Source organism: Sorex fumeus, unplaced genomic scaffold, assembly GCF_029834395.1.
Source record: "Sorex fumeus unplaced genomic scaffold, SorFum_2.1 ptg000213l, whole genome shotgun sequence".
In the NCBI taxonomy this organism is placed as follows: Eukaryota; Metazoa; Chordata; class Mammalia; order Eulipotyphla; family Soricidae; genus Sorex; species Sorex fumeus.
Window position 1 is genome coordinate 1709419 of NW_026606270.1, and position 15707 is coordinate 1725125.

At 41.1% G+C, this 15707-nt stretch overlaps 1 protein-coding gene across 1 annotated transcript in view; it reads right to left on the bottom strand.

Annotated features, from left to right (window-relative positions):
* The window catches only part of NCOA3 (nuclear receptor coactivator 3), a 125688-nt gene that overhangs the window by 22508 nt on the left and 87473 nt on the right, over nucleotides 1-15707 (bottom strand). Inside the window, exons 3-11 of the mRNA XM_056108432.1 lie at nucleotides 11694-11798; nucleotides 10248-10420; nucleotides 9741-9841; nucleotides 7756-7930; nucleotides 6146-6334; nucleotides 5877-5978; nucleotides 2061-2201; nucleotides 1507-1654; nucleotides 25-416 (exon numbers count right to left, since the gene is read on the bottom strand). Coding sequence (XP_055964407.1) covers nucleotides 25-416; nucleotides 1507-1654; nucleotides 2061-2201; nucleotides 5877-5978; nucleotides 6146-6334; nucleotides 7756-7930; nucleotides 9741-9841; nucleotides 10248-10420; nucleotides 11694-11779 — 1507 coding nt within the window. The 5' untranslated portion in view covers nucleotides 11780-11798. The remainder of the gene's footprint in view (nucleotides 1-24; nucleotides 417-1506; nucleotides 1655-2060; nucleotides 2202-5876; nucleotides 5979-6145; nucleotides 6335-7755; nucleotides 7931-9740; nucleotides 9842-10247; nucleotides 10421-11693; nucleotides 11799-15707) is intronic.

Consider the following 15707-nt stretch of genomic DNA (forward strand, 5'->3'; position numbering starts at 1 on the left):
GGGGAGGGAAGGCAACATAAATACCTGCAACTGGGGAAAACTGATGCGAGGCCATCTTCGGACTCCCACGATTTCGCGGAGAAATCATGATGTTCTGCTGGTTGGAGCCGAGACCAGGACTCCCATGAGGGGGGCTGCTCATGTTCAGACCATAGTTGTTATTCTGGTAGGAAGATGGGGACTGCATGCCGGGCCCCGGGTTCACTGAGGCGATGTTACTGGAAGCCCCATACCTCGCTCCACTCATCTGCCCTGCGGTGCTGGGGTCAGGCAAGCCATAGGTTCTGCTATTCAGCATCTGGAAACCTTGACTGGGTGACATGTTCATGCCACTTACTGAACTGTTACATCCAGGGGCTGGAGGTCTAATGTTCTGTCCCACAGGATTTGGATTTGGTCTATATCCATTCTGTTCCCTACCAAAAAAGAGAACAGCAAAACTTATACTGACATATTTCACAGGGCAAGGGAGATAGCTCAGGAGGGCACGTGCCTCATCTGTATGAGGTGCTGGGGTCAACACTGGCATCTCACAAAAGTCAAATACAAAAAAAAAATTTTTTAATTTCAGACCTGTAAAAACCCTAAATCAAATTCATCCCTGGACGAAGTACCCAGGGACTTAATTTCTTAACGTGCCATTTCTATATTACCAATCATTATCCCAAAAATATTTTATAAAGTACCGAAATCTAAGTGACCTCAACAACAGTGAGAAGGAACAACACTATGCTAACTAGAATCTAAGTGAGGCATTTTACTAAAGTTATTGTTCATCTGGGGTTAACCTACAGATGTCTGAAAATTACTCAAGATAATGGGTGAACAGTCTACTTCTTCATATATTGTTCAATCCTGGCAAGCTACTGAGAGTATCTCGCCCGCACGGCAGAGCCTGGCAAGCTCCCCGTGACGTATTTGATATGCCAAACACAGTAACAACAAAGTCTCCAATGGAGACGTTACTGGGCCCGCTCGAGCAAATCAATGAACAACGGGAGGACAGTGACAGTGACAGTGACATTAGCATTAGCAACTATCCTTTATTCTCTGTCTGGAAAAGCCATGGACCAAACCCAGAGGCCACCCATGCAATGTACAAACTGTACTGCTACACCCACTAAGATACATCCTCGGCCCTGTCTTTTATTCTTAAAGTGTACCTTCAAAAAGAAATTTAAAACAATCCCTAAAGGCAATGTAATGCATCACTAGAAATTAAAGGTAACAGAGTTAGTCAGATTCAATATGCTTTTTCATCTTCTCAGTTATATCCCTTCTCAATTCCTGGGTTTCACTGGAAATAATTACTTAATAAACAAACACTCATCTTCACATAAAACATAACTTAAAGTAGCATATCCAGGAATCTAAAGACACTTTGGCAAATCCAACAACCTTCCCGTCACACCTGCTGCTATATTTCCTCCCTTCTTACATTAACACAAATGCATCTTGAGAAGAATGCTCTATTTAATATGAGAATACACAGCAATCCACCATTACCGCTGAAGGAAGTGAGTTGAGACAAAGCCATGGCGATCATTGGTAACAGGATTTCGGAAGAGTTTGCTTTTTGTCTGTGCAGACACTATGGTTCCGTCAGCCAAAGAGAATCGATACACAGGGGTCTCTGCATGGCCATGGATATAGGCTGTTGGGGGAAATATTCCATTACTAGCAACTATAACAGGCAAAACATGTATACATGGAAGAAAGAGAAAGGAAATCTATCTCAAATGCAGCATTTTCAAAATTCAGTGCAAAGACTGAACCAAAGTTACGAACAGGCTAAAATAAGGCCATTCAAGAATTCTTTCCTTATTGATGTGCACAAAATGACAAATACAGCTAAGCCTATGCTTAATATTTCAAGCCAATGGCTTTCACTGCTGGTTAGCAAAAACGTTTTAATAATGTTTTACAACTGCTAGACAGTGGACCAGCGTCAATTTGTTAAAAAAAAAAAAAAAGGTTTAAATCTTTAAGTTCAACTGCTTTCAAAGCACACCAAACACCACAACTTAAAAAGAATTCAAAACCACCTCAAAGTTCTTTACCTTCTTGATAGTGCCGTTTCTGGGACCATGATTGCCCATCGTTAAGGCTAAAAAATCTCTGGATACACCTGCGGATGATATCTTCAAAGCCAGGCCTCATAGAGGATCTCAGTGAGTTCGTGTCTATATTGACAACTTTGCCTAATAAACAGAAGATTAAAAATTTAGGTCCAACCCACAAACTATGTACTGGTTGCACAGTGCATGACTAAGCAGCTAACAGCAGACTTCAAACATCAAGTCTCTGCCTCTATTTACCTATGCTCTGGTCTAAATTTCTGTTCTGTACAGTTTTTCTCCTTAAAAACATACCCTTGTTGGATACTTACATATTTAAAAGCTCTGCTGTACAGACTTTAAGATGGTATCTATCACATAATTTCTCCTATCTGAAGAAATGAAAGAAAACCTATCTAGATAACCGGAGGTTCATGTTCATTCGAAGAAAAAAAAAAAAGAAGAATCTACCAGTAAAAAGCTCTGAAGATAGTCTGTTCCTGCAATTACAATGCAAGACAACACCAACATAGACAAAACAGCATGGACAATTCTTGTCATCTGGGAGGTGATTCTATTTTGTTTCCATGCTAAAATCTAAAATCAATACTGATTTCCACAAATCTGCAAGTGTCTGACAATTTTTAAATTTTAATATCAAACATACTGGAGAGACAAAATTCATAAAACTTAAATGTGCTTTAAAATTAAAAGTCTCATAAAGATTGTCATCAAAAAAATGAGTAGGCATTTTCACTTTCTGAGCAGCAGTTGATGTCAAGGGGAAAACAATTTATAAAACAGTGGCTACTGTGGCTGATCCATTTTTAAAGAAATATGGCATGAGCCTAGCAGCTATGTTCAATATTCTAAGTACTGGGGGAAAATATTGGGAAACTAGTCATAGGACTCAAGAAGCTGTACCTAGTGGCTCAAGAGTTACACTTTTACAGTGAACCTAAATCAATCTGCAGAATACTTAAATTGTAGATAGAAAAATTAAATTACTGAGGATACCTAAGGGCAAAATCTGATTAACATCTATGATATGAATTTCTAAGACAAAACAAGCTTGTTTTCACCACTAAAAACACACAGCTTGAGTTGCAACGATAGTACAGTGGGCAGGGCGGTTGCCTTGCATGTGGCGCCGACTGGGGTTTGAGCCCCAACATCCCATATGGTCCCCCGAGAACCGCCAGAAGAATCTATCACTAACCATATCCCATAAGTTTAGCACACAGTAGCATGACAAACACAAAATAGATACTGTGGAAAAGCTTATTAATGAGACACATCAAGCACACAGGATAAAAATCTCTTCAGAGGTCTTAAAAGGTACTGTGTCAAGTGCTGAAAGCCTCCTGTGAAGGACAAACAACAACCAAATAGGAGGGTTATAGTCACAGAAACTGATATCCATCCGGGCAGTCACTGTCACTGTCACCGTCCTCCCACTGTTCATCGATTGCTTGAGGGGGCCCAGTAACATCTCCATTTTGAGACTTCTTTGTTACTGTGTTTGGCACATTGAATACGTCACAGGCAGCTTGCCAGGCTTTGCTGCGCAGGCGAGATACTCTCAGTAGCTTGCCGGGCTCTCCGAGAGGGGCAGAGGAATCGAACCTGGCTTGGCCGGGTTGGCTACACGCAAGGCAAACACCCTACCGCTGTGCTATCGCTCCAGCCCAGTGGGGACTGAAAACCATTTGATTTTTTTCCTATGTAGCATTCACTTTTTTTTTCTTTTAAGAACTTGTTTTTTAATTTTTAGTGCGTGGGGGGTAGGGGACATACTAGCAGTGCTCAGGGATCAGTCCTGACAGTGCTGGGGGAAATGGATGCAGTGCCAGAGATCAAACCACAAGCAAGGGACGTGGTGCCAGGGATCAGGCACATGCAAGGCAGGAAGGTGCCTTGACCCTTGTGCCAACTCTCCACCATCACGTGTCTCCCCCCCACTCCACCCCATATATACTTTTATAAAGAACAATAACTGCTTTTCTTACATAAGGAAAAACATTGATGAGGTCATTTTTAAAGGTTATTAGTCACCAAGCAGCTTAGGTAAAGATGTGTTGTCAAGTATTTTCATTAAGAAAATGACAGGTATTTTCTCCAGGGCCAGGGGGATTATAGAGGGTTAAAGTCCATGCCTTGCGTGCTCGACTGTGGTTTGAACCCCAGTACACATGGCCCCTGAGCACCTCTGGGGGTGGCCCCGGTAGTTCTTGGCACCACGGGGCCTGAGTCACACTATGTTTCAGGTTCTATCTTTTCACCTCCAACCAACAGCTAATTAGGGGGAGTGGCCCTTAAGCCTCCTGGCACCTCTGGAGCCATTCTCCCCAAAACATATTTAGACTAGGGCCAGAGAGAGTTTAGGGGCTAAGATCCTTGCCTTGCATGCAGGCAAGCCTGGTTTGACCACCGGCATTGCATATGGCCCCCAGACCATTACAGAAATGATCCCAGAAGCCTGGAATGGCTGTGTGCCCCCATCCCCAATGCCAAATCATAAGAGATGCAGAAAAGAGCCATTCTAAAAAATGCCATTCTATATTCCTCTCAGCGGTCTCATCTGGTAAGATGAGTAAAAAAGGAAAAAAGTTTGCAATAGAAAGCAGTACTCATCAGGCTATGCAAAATTTCTGCTATTTTCTTTAATCTATGGAAATAAATCTCAAGTAACTGAGTCTGACTAAAGTCTTTGATGACTGTAAAAATGGCCATTTTTATGATAAAATAATTTATAAAAGAGCTGGCGAGAGCACAGCAGGTAAGTGCTTGCCCTGCACATAGTGGACCCAAGTTCAATCCCTAGCACCCTATATGGTCCCCCAAGTCTGCTAGGAGTGATCTCAGAGCACAGCTGGGTATGGCCCAAAAATACACAAACACACATAAAAAGAAAAGAAAAATTTATGTAGATGTAGATATGAATGTGACACATATTTAACAGCTGTCACTGTGCTTTTATGTTTACAATAGTACTTTTATTTCTTTATTCTCTCAGTACAAAAAAGAAGAAGTCAAGAGTAAATCTCAGATGTCAGAAATTATTCTTAGTAATACTCATTACTGGTGCTCTTAGTACTACTCATGACATTACCTGTAAAGGAAGGTAGGAGGGAAAAAAGGAGGGTGCTTGTTTATGAAAAAGGGTCTAAATTTAAGAGGAAAGAAATAAAGCAATACTAATTTCTTCTCTGAAATGTTATTTGGAGAGTCCATTGGAGACTCTATATTTCTTTAAAGTTAATCTGGGGGATTTTCAGTGGCAAACATATCCAGCTTAATTGCCAAACGTTTCTGTCACTCTCTCAGATTGTATAAAGAAAAAAAAGCTCTGCTTTTTTCTGACCCAAAGGACACAGGGTCAGAAAAAGCTCAAAATATGGTTGCAGGGAGCTGGAGAGATAGCACAGCGGGTAGAGCATTTGCCTTGCACGTGGCTGACCTGGGTTTGATTCCCAGCCTCCCATATGGTCCCCTGAGTGCAGAGCCAGGAGTAACCCCTGTGCATCACTGGGTGTGACCCAAAAAGTAAAACAAACAAAAAATATGGCTGCAAGCATGCCTTTACGCAGGCATGCAGGTGGTCCAGGTTCTAGCACTGGCACTGTATGGTCCCCATACTGCAAGTGTGGCCCCAAAAGAACAAAGAAACATAGGAAGTAATACATGCAAAACAACATTATAGTTGATATACTGCAGACACTGAGATGATAATGCTGCCTATAAAAAATAGCTAAATAGTATAAAAATATCCCAGATGAATAGATAAGAGCCACATCCATCACACACAGTTTTTTTTACCTGAAAGATCATGCCTAGTAATAAAGCTCTCGGGGTTTGATGGAAACGCTCTTTCTCCTGTAGTGATGCGGCGTGCCACACAGATCATGCAGGACTGCAAGTCTGCAACAGAATAGTGAACCAGCTAAGAACTACATTTGTTTGGGTTATTTCAGTTCAAATGGTGAGGAGAGAGATGGGACTCAGTAAGAATTACAACAATGAGAATTACAACCCTTTGAGTCTGACTTCTCTTGCAGAACAAACACCACAAACCCGACTTCTCTTACCTTCCCCTTCCTCCATCATAGCTCGTGGCTGAGACAGGGCAAAGCACTGCATCGTCTCATATCTCTGGCGCATTTCAGGACTCGGATTTATATCTTCTAGAATGTCATGAGGTGTTTTCATCAACATACGGCAATTAAACGTATGGCTTTTTTGTCGCTGGGTCTCATTTGTCCAAGCAACTCCATTAACTTTGAAAAACAAATGAAAAAGGTGAGAAGCTCTGCCTTTTCGATCTATGATACTGTCAAGAACTCAAGCCTTTCCTTACCCGTTCCATGTAAACTCCAAAATACATTAATACAGAATTGCTTTAAAAGTATTATTAATGACAGCTGAGAAATGTTTATTACCACAGTGAGATCCAAGAATAAAATAAGAGTCCATACTTGAAAACATATATGTAAATGAGAGTAGGCATTTTTTACACTGTATTAAATGATTTTAATTTTCTTATTTACAGAGGTCAAAATCATATAGTAACCACTAACTGGCCCTTACTGATTTATTTTCTGATCATTCTATTTGCAACTGGAATAAGCAATATAAAGTAAATTTGTCATCTGCCAAAGAAGGAAGGTTCGAACTGGGAGGGAAACTGGGGATATTGGTGGAGGGAAGGTCATACTGGTAGTATTAGAACACTAAAGGCTTGAAACAAAAAAAAAAAACAAAAAAAAAACAAAAAAAAAAGAAAAGGCTTGAAACAACCATATAATAAACAGCTTTGTAAATCAGCGTTTTTAACAAAAATTCATTTAAAAAGGAATCCAAGCCTTTATTTTCTCTTACATGTGTTTTCTGTAGAAATTACAATAACATTTCGATGTGGTAACATATGATACAGGCTGGAGCGATAGCACAGCGGTAGGGCCTTTGCCTTGTGTGCAGTCAGCCCAGCCGAGGCTTTGATTCCTCCGCCCCTCTCGGAGAGCCGAGCAAGCTACCAAGAGTATCTCGCCTGCAGAGCAAAGCCTGACAAGTTACCCGTGTATTCAATATGCCAAACACAGTAACAAAGTCTCAAAATGGAGACGTTACTGGGCCTGCTGGAGCAGTAACAACATATGATACAATGCAGTAATTTTAACTTCAACAGAAATCTTGCATATTTCGGCTCCATGTAATGTACGCCAAATTATAAATTCTACAAGTTTGTGTTCAAAAACTCTGTTCTTACCCACCTGCCTTTCTAGAGAAGTCCGGTCACTTATCTAACAGGTATGTTCAATTTTCTAAGAAATAAAGGTTGGAAAGGTAGGAAAGGGGTTAAGGTGCAAGCACGCAAACAACCAATCCTGATTAAAACCCCAGCTACAGGTGGTGTCCCGAGCATTGCTTGGTGCCACTCTCAAGGCCCCTGACCACTGACAGATGGAGTCCCGGAGGCCCTCAAGCAGCACCAGAGAGGCCTGGGGAAGCTTCAGCAGCCTAGGGCCTCGAGCAGGACCACATTCGCAAGCCTCTGCATGCAACCATTCACCCTGCTAGTCAGGAGTCATCAGGAGGGGCGCAAGGTCCTCCTGAGCGTGCCTTGGGAGGCAAAAATAAAAACAAAGAGGCGAAAGGGTTCTGTTTTAAGCTATTTAAAAAATACACATTAAAGGCCTACCTGTAGATTTTGGTAAGTTTTTAAGAAAATCCTTTCTGTCTTCTTCATGCAAGATACTGTAGACACTTGTGTTGACCAGGTCCTCCTGCTTATATTGCAGGTACTGTGTAACATTTTCTGACACAAATACAATGTTTCCATCACGATTAACCACAAACAGGAAGCCATCCAATGCCTAAAATGAGATTTGTTAATACCGGATGTGATGGAATGAACTGAACCCTAATTCACAGAGTGACTACGTCTAGAGAGGGGCTTTACAAAGAGAAGCCTGCACCAGTATGTAAGAGCAATCAGTGCCACCTCCCTGGGGACCTTTAAAGGGAGAGAGAGGCAGAGCAGGCACACAGAGAGAGAGTGTCCTAAAAGGGCACAGGAAGAAGTGCACTATACCGAGGAAAGAGAGATCTCAGGAGAAACCAAGCCTGACACCTTATTCTCAGTCAGTCTCAAGATATTCAGAATTACAATTCTGTTTTGTGGTGTTTTGTAATACCTGCCTAAACAGGCCAAGACACTAGTCTCAGTACTGGAGAGAACTGTGACAGACGGACAAATGGGAACACAAACATACACACGGACAGAGACACACACAGAGACACTGACAGACACACACACACACACACACACATACACATACACGACTGTCAAGGCTGGCCTACATTTCTGTTGTTTCAGTAACCCATTCTGTGGCATGTGGCTTGCCACTCTGTAATAGAGGGAGAGGTGTCCATCCTTTTTGGGCTTGAGAAGGGAAACAACCCAGATCATTGAGTAGGTGGTTTCAGGGGCCTGTCAGTTAAAGGAAATCAACACCACCAAGTTTGCTTGGTGGCAGGGAGGTTGGTACCAATAGCAGCATATCCAGTGGCAAAAGAGAAATTTGTTTTTAACTTGCTTGATGTCATGGTTTTGTTTTTTGTTGTTGTTGTTGTTGTTGTCCTGTTTTGGGGTTATACCCAGCAATGCTCAGGGATTACTCCTGGTGCCCGGGGGGGATCATATCGGATGTGGGAGATCAAACCCAGATTGGGAAAGTGCAAGGCAAGCACCTTACTCACAGTCTTATCTCTCCAGTCCCTTGATGTACTTTTAACGCTGGAAACAATTCCATTTCCTAAAGAGACTGGATAATCTACTTTTCCTATCCTGATTCAAAAAGAATGCCAAAACGGCAACTCCTAGGATTTGTCACCAGTAGTGCTATGTCCAAAATTTCTTAAGTCTATACTGAATTTCTATAGAAGAAACTTCTAGAAATGGAGCTGAATTCCTGGACTGAAATGGTATTTAAAACAAACACACACACACACACACACACACACACACACACACGAAAGTTATTGAAATGATCATAACCTGGACTCATTAAATCTATTAGTAATGCACTCTCAAGAAATAATTCAAATTAAAACAAAAATTTACAGGCAAAATACAGAAACAAAGATTTATTAGGTCAGAAATGTGGCTTTTCAGTGAGCACCACCTTGCACAGTTGTGGCCCTGGGCTCAATCCCCAGCACCACCAAAACAACAACAAAAAAATAAAGATCTCACTTGGGACCAGAGCAATAATACAATGGGCAAGGCGTTTGCCTTGCACAAAGCTGACATGGGTTCAACACTGACACCCCATGAGGTCCAGATTTCTCTCAGGAATGATCCCATAACACAAAGCCAGGAGTAAGCCCTGAGCACCACCAGGTGGAGCTCAACCCCCCAACCCCACCCCCAAAACATAAAATCTCATTTGGAGTCAAAGAGATCATGCAATGAGTCAGAGCACATGCTTTTTTTCCTAGAAGAAAATCTAAGTTCAACCCCTTGGACCACACGGTCCACCGAGCAGCTGCCAAGTACCTCAGGGTATGTCCTCAAAATAAAACAATGAACATTCCAAGACTCATAAATCAAAAGAGAAAATTCCTAACCAAAACTTTGTTGATTTTTAAACATGAGTACAGTTTAATTATTTAAATACTTGCCTGAAGTAAAAGTGGTCCTAGGGAATCTTTATCAATAACTCCTTGTCCTGTGGAAGATACATCTGCTTTCTGAACATCATCATCATTGGAAATAGCTTTTCCTGAAAAGAGAGAAGGCAGTACTACAAATAACACGTATATTAATTACGGATTAAATTGCACACATAGACACACACATTTCCTGGGGGGGAAAATGCTATTATTTTTAAAAGTTAAGTTAAATTTCAGATTTACCCAGGTGATCAAAAATACCACAGATCTTTCACTGCTACATGTATTATTTCCATGGCTTCCTATGGAGAACTAGCATATGAGAGTAAAAAAAGTGGGCTTCTTCCTATTCTGTTAGCTATTTCCAAATGAGCAAAGCTGGTCAACTATTCTATTTCCATAACACCTAGCCTCCATTAGTGGTCTCTTAATCCAAGTAATGAGACAGTGAAAAGAAAAACATAGTTAGCAAGCTCCTTCTTAAAGACTTGAGTGGTTCTCTTACTTTGTTATTACCTTGCTCTTTTATTTGACGTATCTGTCTTACTGTTTCCTTTAAAATTGCACATTTATCTGGTTTGACATTAAAAGTGTCAATGTCACTGAGATTAGCAGATATTAGTTCGGCCAATTCTTCAATATATTTACTCTCCTGTTCCCGTCTCCACTTTTCACCACTGCAGGTAAGACTGAGGAGGAAAAAAAAGCCATGAGTAAATAAACCTACCACAAAAGAGCTGTGAACAGAATCACTCACAACACAACACTATTACCTTCTTATGTAAACAAACTAAATTCAGCCAACAAAAATGATCAAAACAACATCTTAGAGAAAGGATATAATACGGCAGAAATTAATACAAATCTAAATCCAATTTTTGTTAGCACAGTGACTTTGGGCTATTCAGTTTCCTCATATGCAAAATAAGGATAGCCCTGACCTTCATGGAGATAGTAAAACAAGAATTATTTTTAAAGTGCTTACTATTAATGATGACTTTTATGAATTGCAGATTATTTTCTCTTTTGCTTTCAATTTTTCAAATATTACACTCAAGTTCAAATGATACTGTCTTAAAACCCCTTAGGAAAGTAATAGAATTCAATATTCTATTGTAATAATTCTATGCTTAGAATTTTAATTGCAGTATTTTATTGGACCTATCTCTAAAGTGGTGCTCCTGGAGCGGGCGGGTGGTGCTGCTTTTATCTACTGGGTCAAACAGTTCAATCTCATGGTCAATGCATGCAAGCAGTGCTTGGGGCCTCCAGGGCTACACCTGGCAATGCTCGGGGGGATGTGTTGGCAGGATCCAGTGTATTCAAGAGTGTAACATAATCCTAGCCCCTTCAATATTCTATTTTCCAAACTTCCAATTTTATGCAGGAAACTACATAAATGACGACTCATCAGCTTATAAAGGACAGCAAAGATTCTTATTTGTAATAACCTTAGCTATAACCTATTCACAACTTGTATCACTTTCACTAAGAAATGTTTCTTACAGTATCGCAGACTGTGTTAATAAAATATTGTCACTTCTAGGGGCACAGCACATAGGGCACTTGCCTTGCACATGGTTGACCAAGGTTTAATATCCCCAGCACCTCGTATGTTTCCCCAAGTCCCTGGCCAGGAGTGTTCCCTAAGTGCAGACTCTGGAGTAACCCTTAAGCACACCCAGGTGTTCCCCCACCACCACCACCAACACAGACACACACACACACACAGTCACTTCTATCTGAATCAATGACAAAGCTTCTATTACATCATAAGGATGGTCACCTCAGCAATGCACCACTGTCTACTATAAAGCAAAACTATATTATTTAAATCAGGCAAAATACAAAAGTATTGATCAGAGAATGTAAATAATAGAATGCTGAAATGTGATCTTTGAAACAAACAAAAAAAGTAGAGGGAGGAGACCTGGGCAAACCATCAGGAAATGAGTCACCTACCCTTGTCCAGGAGCATCACATGGCAGTTTGCGTTTTCGTGAATCCGGGGCCAGTGGATCCAAGGCGTTTTCTCCTAACCCACTCATGGTGACTACACATCAGCAGCTAAAAGAGAACAAGATGGCAAAAATGTTATAAAATATCCATGACTCTAGAAAGATATAAGCTGGAATGACTATACCTTATAATTCTTAGCACAGCGGGTAGGGCGTTTGCCTTGCACACAGCCAACATGGCCGACCCGAGTTCGATTCCTCCGCCCCTCTCGGAGAGCCCGGCAAGTTACCGAGAGTATTCGATATGCCAGACACAGTAACAACAAAGTCTCCAATGGAGACGTTACTGGGCCCGCTCGAGCAAATCGATGATCAACGGGAGGGCCTTTACTTTACTTATTTTCCCTAAATGATTAGAAATTCTAAGCATCTGTTTTCGTAAATGGGTCATCTACACTCAATTTCACACTTCCTATTCTTGCTTAATTTTAGTGTAATCACGACTAACGTTTAACCCCAAGACAGAAAAGCTTCTTAAGTCCAAATGAAAATATGCATATTGGATACCTCAAATAACTAGGCATCTTTCTTTCTCCCTGTTTTTGGGCCACACCCAGCAACGCTCAGGGGTTACTTCTGACTCTTCACTCAGGAATCACTCCTGGCAGTACTCAGGGGACAATATGTGATGCTGGGGATCGAAACTTGCTCGGCTGCTTGCCAGGAAAGCACCTTACCCTCTATACAATCACTCTGGCCCCAAGACACCTTTATTTTTAATAACAAGAAAGAAGACCCTTTCAGCTCTTGCCCTGGCAAAATCCTAAATTTTATTTGCACCCAAGTAAGCATGACAATTTATCTTATCCTTTGAAAGTATTCTCCAAATGACAAAAAGCTAAATTATTCAAACTTTGGACCTGTTCATTAATATTTATCATCCAATGTGTTTTTCTCCCCCTAGTTCAAATTAAATCTCACCTGTACTAATAACAACGTAAACACCACTGCATTTTACTTACTGGGACGGGTTGATTTTGACAAGATCATAGCAACCATTATTTTAAGTAATGGAATTAAATAAGCTAATGAAAACATTTGGTTCAAGTTGGATGGACAGGAGCCAGAGAGAGAGGCAACACAATAAACTGAGAGCAGGCTTTGCCTTTGCATGCTGGGGGCCTGAATTCAAGCTCCAGCACCAGATGCTCCCAAAGGATCACTGCAAGTGACATCTGAGCATAGAGCCAGCAGTAGCCCCTAAACACTACTAGATGTGCCTCCCCCCACCAAGCCCCCATGCAAAAAAAAAAACTTAATTGATAAAATTAATGTAGGATATTTCCCACTGGAAAGAGGACTTTTTTTTTAAATACTTGAAAAGCTCATGATTTTAAAACATCTATTAAACCTTCCCTAACTAAAAAAATAAATAAATAATTTCCCTCCCCCTTTTTGGGTCACACCCAGTGATGCTCAGGAGTTACTCCTGGTTTTGCACTCAGGAATCATTCCTGGTGGTGCTTGGGGGGACCATTTGGGACACTGGGAGTCAAACCTGGGTCGGCCACATACAAGGCAAACACCCTACCTGCTGTGCTATCGCTCCAGCCCCCCTCACTAAAAATTTTTATTTATCCTAAACTCTTGTTTAAATAGGATAGTCATGTTCTAAAGAATTCCAAGTTGGGGCTGGAGCGATAGCACAGTGGGTAAGGTGTTTGCCCTGTACGCAACTGACCCAAGTTTGATTCCCAGCGTCCCATATGGTCCCCCGAGCACCGCCAGGAGTAATTCCTGAGCGTAGAGCCAGGAGAAACCCATGAGCATCGCCAAGTGTGACCCAGAAAGCAAAAAAAAAAAAAAAAAAAAAAGAATTCCAAGTCAACCAAGTACAAACACTGTGCTCTTTAGAACGCTGTTAAATATAAACTGTAGACGTTAACATGCACCTTGCAGTTTATTTAAATTCTGAGGCATATATTGAAAAATAAATTTCCACTAGGTGGCACAATACTACCAGAAAGGAAGGGAAATTGTAAAATCACAAAGTTCCCGTAAGATGCTGAGCAAACTTGAAACAAGTTGCTTTTATGAAAATTAAAACTAGTGTAGGGAAACAGGTCAAAGAGCTACAGCACATGCTTTACATTCAACACCCCCAATACCACTGGGGGTGGCAGAAAAATAAAACTAAATCAGAATGACATGATTAGGGCATTTGCCTTGCACACGGCCGACCGGGGTTCAATCCCCGGCATCATATGGTCCCCCAAGCACCGCCAGGAGTGATTCCTGATTCCTGAGTGCACAGCCAGGAGTGACCATGCTCTAGGTCCAGGGGGCTGAGTGAGAGAGCAACAGGTAGGGTAGGGCTCTTGCACTGAACGTGGCTGATTTGCGTTCAATCCCCTGTACCCAAATGGTCCCCTAAGCACTGCCAGGAATAAATTCCTGAGTGCAGAGACCCATCAGGAACAAGTCCTGAGCATAACTGCGTGTGGCCCCAAAACAAACTAAATCATGACAATTTCGGTATAAGAAACTAAAAATCATGATTATTCAAGCCAGAAATGTATCCAATTCGTTCATGTTAAGTCTAATTCTTATGTGTAGAGAGGAACCTAGAAATGTGGACTTAGGACATAGACACACATGGCCCATTCTCTTGACCTGGCAGGATAAGTTATAATGTGCATGGGACTGTGCAATCTACCTGCTGCTCTAGCAACGGAGGAAATTACCCAGAAATGTGCTTGTGCAAAATCCTATATTACAAACAAAAGTGGGAGTCCAGGATATAGCTCAGCAGCAGAGTGCTTGCAGTGCATGCATGAGGTTCTGGGTTTGATTCCAGGCACCGTTGAAACAAAAGCAACAAGGTAATAGTAATTATCCATCAAGAAGGCATAATTATTTAAGATATAAAATACTTCTCATATTTCCTATTTTGAGGAGCAGGTGTGACATAGTTCTTGTTCTTTATAAAGTCTGGGTAAACCTTGGTACGTATATTCTAAAAGACCATGTGCTATCCAAGAGTGAACGACAAAGCACTCTACCAACAAGACACCATGTAGGTCAAATAGATCTCCAATCAGGAGATAAAATAACTAACGCAAAAATTTCTAAGCACAGATATTGTATGCAACCTTCTATTTATTCGGTACTACTCTTAACTAGAAACATAAAAAATTTATAAGCAGTATTTACCAGGTCTGTTGTCTGCTTCTCAGTGGCAGAGACAAACCCAACTCTTATATATCTGGGGGATATATTATCAAGTTTGGCAAATTATTATTTTAAAGGTATGAAATATAAATGCCTGATATATGCACACTAGATCTAAAGGATTTCAGTTAGCAGTCAATGTTTAGGAGGACAGATGGGAATGGAGCAAAGTACCAGAGTATATTATTTTTCCCCGAAGCTCTAAAATTTAAGAATCACAGATCAGTAGCTACACACATGTATATTTCTGCATCTTAAATTACTACCTTTCTAGTCTAGAAGATTCCGAGAATTTGGGAAAATCCACACTCAGGGAGAAAATGTCACGCAAAAGTCTCATAGTATCATTGATTAAAAATCTATTAAAAGTGTGCCCGAATTCAAGTACTAGCTCCTTGCAGTTAGATTTTCACATACATCGTTTAAAATTAGAATCACAATACATACTTGGCCCCCACAAGCTATCTGTGCTCTAGAAATGTTATCAATCCATGGGCCAGAGCGATAGTACAGTGAGCAGGGCACTTGCCTTGCACGCGGCAGATCAGAGTTTGATCTCCGGCATCCTATAAGGTCTCCCAAGCACTGCCAGGAGTGATCCCTTAGTACTAAGCCAGGAGTAATTCCTGAGCACTGCTGGGTGTGGGCCCCAAAAAACAACAAAAAGAAATGTTACAAATTCAATTGTGTGAAACACATATTTTAAAGATCTTAATAAAGAGATGCCCCCAAATGTTATTGCTAAACTGGCAGTAGGTACCCCTTCTCTGCGTTTCTCAGTAGAAAA